We start from the raw sequence: 5,958 nt of genomic DNA on the forward strand, positions 1-5,958 counted from the left end.
CCTGCATAATGTTGCATGGAATAATGGAATAGGACCCTCGGTTTCTATTTTGTTGGTTTTCGGAAATGTCGAGGTAATGATTAAAAGGAACAGCCGGGGCATTCGTATTACGGCGTTAGAGGTGAATTCTTTGGATCGCCGTAAGACGGGACTACAGCGAAAAGCATTTGTCATGGCTGTTTTTCATTAGGCAAGAAACGAAAGGTCAGAGCCGGTTTCGAAGCAAGATTCAGATTACCCGCGTGAGTTTCTGGACCATAAACGCATGACGCAACAGCGACTCCGCCGCTGCGTTCGCGTTCACATGCACCCGTGACGCCGGCAGCCTTACGAAAGAAAACAAAGTCTTTGGAGTTCGGGTGCGGCAATGTGATAGTGATGGAGCTTGACCCCCACTGTATGGTTGCAAAGTGAAAACTTAAAGGAGGAGTGAATTGCGGAGAGGCGTTAGCGGGACAACCCACGGGGGAGCTTGGCAGTAGCTGCGGGGCCTTAATTTTGATCAACACGGCCGGCAAACTCACCCGAGTCCGCGGACACCGTAAGACAGATTGACAGATCTGATAGCTGTTTTTCTTTCTTAGATTCGGTGACGTTGGCTGCCGTGCATGAGACCGTTCTTAGTTGGTGGAGCCGATTTGTAATGGTTTAAGTCCGGGTATAACGAAACGAGGACTCGAGCCTATTAAATAGTTCGCCGATCACGAGCACACACAGGTCGGCGGCAAACCTTTAGTTGAGAGGACGAACAAGTGGCGAGTATCGGCCGAAACAGGGCTTGAGCAATAAAAAAGGCGATCTGTGATAGTGACCGTAGATGATCCGAGAGTGCTGCGCACCCCCCCGCCGCGCCCTACACCATGAAAGCGAAATACAACCTGGACACTGCCCCCCCCTGCTCCGGAGAGCGAGCTGAGGAAAAACCCAGTTCAGAATCTCCTTCAAGTTAGGGTTGAGGACTGGGGACTGGGATGTAGTGCTCTCCACCAGAGGAACCCTGCCCAGGAAATTCCCAGTAGAGCGCGGAGGTCATAAAAGCGCCCCTCGCGTTTGATGTACTCGTCCCTGCCCCTTTGTACAATTCACACGATCCCGTCGCGCGACTACTAACCCGATTTTAGAATACGTAACGCATTCTAAGAGCAGCCCTATCTTAGCCCGAAGTTAGGCTCGCCTTCGCAACGCAGCGACTACTGGGCCCCGGGCGGAGTGGCCGAGAAGATGATCAAACTTGATCGCTTAGAGGAAGTAGTAAAAGTCGTAAACAAGACACGTTCCGTAGGTGAACCTGCGGAAGGATCATTACCGATTGATACCGTGAGGAAAAACAAAAAAACAAAAAACGCAGAAAGAAAAAAAAAAGTCACGTGTAAAAGCAATCCGACTCTTACCCGACCGACTTCGACCGACCAGGCGGCGTGGGTGGGGGCCCCGAGTGGAGTACGATGGGGGCGCGGTGGGCCGCCCCTCTCGGTTCTGCCCCCGACGTCCCGCAGGTTTCTTTTCACCGGACGGTGCGTACCTGACCGCTCGCAGGGCGGACGTTCGGCAGCAACGGGCCTCGGGCCCGGCGAGCTTGCACTTCGTCAACTAGACGCTACGCAGTCTCAACGAATCTCCGGCCACGACTCTCACCGACAGGGCGGGTAGGTGCGGGTGCAGCGGCCTTGTGGCAAGGGCGACCGCCCCCGCACGCACGCACGCACGCCACGACACCACCCGCACGTCCCGTGTGTCTCGCCCAAAAACAGAAAGGAAATCAATAGAAAACGAATCGAAACAAAAAATCAAAAGGTTTACAAACAAAAAACAAATAACCCATGCCAAGCTGATGACAATACTTTGGGCGGCTGAGATTCACTCGGCGTCGTGCCAGTCGATGAAGAGCGGCAGGCCAGCATGCGATGAATTATGTGAAATTGCCCAGCGACACATTGAGACATATAGCATACCATGAATAAGCCCACATTGTCGCCCGGGGCCTGGCCGTCAGTCCCGGGGGGCCACGCAAGACCGACTGAGGGGTCGGCCTGCCAAAAACTCTAGCAATTCGCCACGGCTTCGGGATTTCGAAAGAGATTCGCAGCTCGCTCGGCGCCCACTGCCGGCTCGGTCAAGGCAAGGCCTCGGTCGCCGCCCTCAAGTGCAAGCTGCAGGACAGCGTGACCACACGGTCCGACAGCGGTGGCCGGCCGCCGGGCTCTCGCGCCGCCGCGCTCTCTCGGGCCCGATGGCGGACCAAGGAGGAGGATGGGGGAAACGGAAGGGAAGAAAAAAAGAAAAGAAAAAAAGCAAAAAAAAAAAAAAAAAAAAAAAAATAAAAAAAGAAAAAAAAAAAAAAAAAGAAGGAGATGCGGGGTCGAGCCCACCGTCAGCAGGCCCCCACCAAAAGATACGAAACCGCAAATTCGACCCCATCATCCTTGTTAAATCCGGAACCTCAAGCTGCAGCACTAGATTACCGCCTGAATTTAAGCATATTCACTAAGCGCGGAAGGCCAAAAGAAAACATAAACAAAGATTCCCTCAGTACACGGCGACGGAGTGAGGTCTGGGGGGTGAGACCACACACCATCGGGAAAGAGCCCACACGATCCCGCAGACTCTGAGCCTGCCGCCAGGACCTTGCTGGTAGTTGGGAGACACTGCCACAACCGATCTGTTCGGACGGCTCCTAAACTTGCCCCCAAGTCCTCATGATCGCACGTGGCCTCTCCCCCCGGACGGGGTTTGTCAGGCCCTTTACCGGCCGCGGGCGACATACGGTCAGCGGCCACCTCCTTTTTTTTTTTTGAGCCGTTCCCAAGATGTCGGCGTTGGTGTGAGAAAATCGCCCCAAAAGTAGCCGGTTGTTAACTCCCCGTACTAGGCTAACTACCCTGCCTCACAGAGTCCGATAGGGCGCGGACAAACAGTACCGTGAGTCGCGAAAGTTGCCCCAAAAGAAACTTTGAAGAGCAGAGTTCAAGATGTACGCTGAAACCGACCTAGAGGTAAAAACGCGGTAGGGCCCGCATATCGGCCCGACGCGAATTCCAACTCGCTCCGTCCGCCAGGCACCCGGGCGCCGTCCGATCCCGCGAGTGCCTCGAAACACGCCCAACTGACCGGGTGCGTTCGTCGGACGGCGGCGGACGCAGGCGGCGTAGCCCAGCTTTCCGCGCGCAGGCAGCCGCGACACCGATCGCGTTTCTCCCGGCCAGCCAGAAAAGGCGCGCTCTGGCAAGGATGGACCCCCACGGGTCGAGGTCTCCGGCCCTTCGCGCGGACGAGAATGTCACATCAGCCTCCTCGGAGAGGGCTCTTACAGCCGGCGCGTCGCTTACCGGCCTGCCGCGGGGACCGAGGAACGGCCGTCCCCCTCTGAACACTGGCGTCTCCGGCTCTCCACGCACGTTCTCATTTCCGACCAGGTGGGACTGGGGCAACCGTGCCACCTGACCGCGTGCGGCCGGAGCGATCTCACCGGAGAGTGTGCCACCGTCGGGGGCTCGGGATCGGTGGCGAATCGGTCGGCAACCCACCCGGCCCGTCTTGAAACACGGACCAAGGAGTCTAACATGTGCGCGAGTCAAGGGGCTCGTCGAAACCCAGGGGCGCAATGAAAGTGAAGGCCGGCCCTCGTCGGGTCGGCCACTCGGTGGGATCCCCCGTCCCTCGTTCGGCGCGGGGGCGCACCACCGGCCCGTCTCGTCCCGCACGCGTCGGTGAGGCGGAGCAAGAGCGCACACGTTGGGACCCGAAAGATGGTGAACTATGCCTGAGCAGGACGAAGCCAGAGGAAACTCTGGTGGAAGTCCGCAGCGATTCTGACGTGCAAATCGATCGTCAGACTTGGGTATAGGGGCGAAAGACTAATCGAACCATCTAGTAGCTGGTTCCCTCCGAAGTTTCCCTCAGGATAGCTGGCACTCGCCGAGACGAAGTTTTTTTCCGGTAAAGCGAATGACTAGAGGCCTTGGGGGACGAAACGTCCTCAACCTATTCTCAAACTTTAAATGGGTTAGAAGCCCGGCTCGCTCAACGAAACACGGTGGAGCCGGGCATTGAATTCGAGTGCCAAGTGGGCCACTTTTGGTAAGCAGAACTGGCGCTGTGGGATGAACCAAACGTCCGGTTAAGGCGCCAAACGCTGACGCTCATCAGACACCATAAAAGGTGTTGGTTGATATAGACAGCAGGACGGTGGCCATGGAAGTCGGAATCCGCTAAGGAGTGTGTAACAACTCACCTGCGCCGAATCAACCAGCCCTGAAAATGGATGGCGCTAGAGCGTCGGGCCTATACCGGACCGTCCGGGCAATACGAGCACCCACGGTACCATGCCCGGACGAGTAGGAGGGTCGCCGTGGTGAGCACTGAAGCTTCGGGCGCGAGCCCGGGTGGAGCCGCCACGGGTGCAGATCTTGGTGGTAGTAGCAAATATTCAAACGAGAACTTTGAAGACTGAAGTGGCGAGAAGGGTTCCATGTGAACAGCAGTTGAACATGGGTCAGTCGGCCCTAAGAGATAGGAGAGCTCCGTTCTGAAACGGGGCAATGCCTTGCTCGAAAAAAAAAAATGTTTTGCCCGTATTCCATCGAAAGGGAGTCGGGTCAATATTCCCGAACCTGGACACGGAGATTGGCACCCCGCAAGGGTCGCGTGCGGTAACGCAAACGAAGTCGGAGACGTCGGCGAGCAGGCCCCGGGAAGAGTTCTCTTTCTTTGTAAGGGATCCCAATCCCTGGAATCGGCTTGCCCGGAGATAGGGAAAAGGGGTTCCCGTAAAGCACCACCGCTCGCTCTTGCGGTGTCCGGTGCGCTCTCGCCGGCCCTTGGAAAATCCGACGGAGACTCGTGATTCTCGTGCACAGGCCGTACCCATATCCGCAGCAGGTCTCCAAGGTTAACAGCCTCTAGTCGATTGACACGTTAACAATGTAGGTAAGGGAAGTCGGCAAATTGGATCCGTAACTTCGGGACAAGGATTGGCTAGGAGCGGCTGGGCCAGTCGGGCTGGAGTACGAAGCGGGGATGGGAAGGGCACGGGCGGGCGAGGCCTGCCGCTCTCCCTGGTCGCGTCGTCCCTCTCCGCTCTTGGTTCTCTCTCGCCCGGTTGTTCCTGGCGTGTCGGCGTTCGGCGGGGTTCGCGCTCGTCGGGTGCCTCTCGTCGGGTTTCGGCCGGGGCCGGGGGCGTTCCGTCGGGGCGGTCTGGGCGCGCGGCCACTCGGGGGTTTGGTGAGCGTGTCGGGATCGAGCTCGGACCGTTGCTTCACACCTTCCCGTGGACTGCCTCAGCTATGCGGCGGCGCCCCGTGCGTCGTCCGTGTCGGCTGGGCATTCAACAGCCAACTCAGAACTGGTACGGACCAGGGGAATCCGACTGTCTAATTAAAACAAAGCATTGCGATGGCCGTCACCCGGTGTTGACGCAATGTGATTTCTGCCCAGGTGCTCTGAATGTCAAAAGTGAAGAAATTCAAAAAAAAGCGCGGGGTGGTAAAGGCGGGACGGAGTAACTATGACTCTCTTAAGGTAGCCAAATGCCTCGTCATCTAATTAGTGACGCGACCATGAATGGATTAACGAAGATTCCCACTGTCCCTATCTACCATGCAGCGAAACCACAGCCCAGGGGAACGGCGCTTGGCAGAATCGGCGGGGAAAGAAGACCCTGTTGAGACTTGTCTACTTTAGTCCGAACTCTGTGAAGAAGACATGAGAGGGTGTAGCATCGGTGGGGAGGCTTCGCGGTGCAATTGAAAAATACCACTACTTTTATCGTTTCTTGACTTATTCGGGCGGCGCCCCCCGGCCCAGATCGGGGCCGCCACAGCCCCTTGGCTTTCTGGCGTTAAGCCCCGGAACGTCGTCCCGCCGGGGGCGATCGCACCGAAACAGTGTCAGGCGGGGTTTGACTGGGGCGGTACATCTGTCAAACGGTAACGCAGGGTCCTAAGGTGAGCTCAGCGAGGA

At 57.2% G+C, this 5,958-nt stretch overlaps 1 protein-coding gene across 1 annotated transcript; it reads right to left on the minus strand.

Moving 5' to 3' along the window:
* Positions 1-4,492: 4,492 nt before the first annotated feature.
* On the minus strand, positions 4,493-4,867 carry LOC121390954. The gene has a single exon (XM_041522776.1). It carries the CDS (start codon positions 4,865-4,867, stop codon positions 4,493-4,495), a length of 375 nt encoding a protein of 124 aa, XP_041378710.1.
* Positions 4,868-5,958: the final 1,091 nt, after the last annotated feature.

Source organism: Gigantopelta aegis, unplaced genomic scaffold (genome assembly GCF_016097555.1).
Source record: "Gigantopelta aegis isolate Gae_Host unplaced genomic scaffold, Gae_host_genome ctg11016_pilon_pilon, whole genome shotgun sequence".
NCBI classification, from domain to species: domain Eukaryota; kingdom Metazoa; phylum Mollusca; class Gastropoda; order Neomphalida; family Peltospiridae; genus Gigantopelta; species Gigantopelta aegis.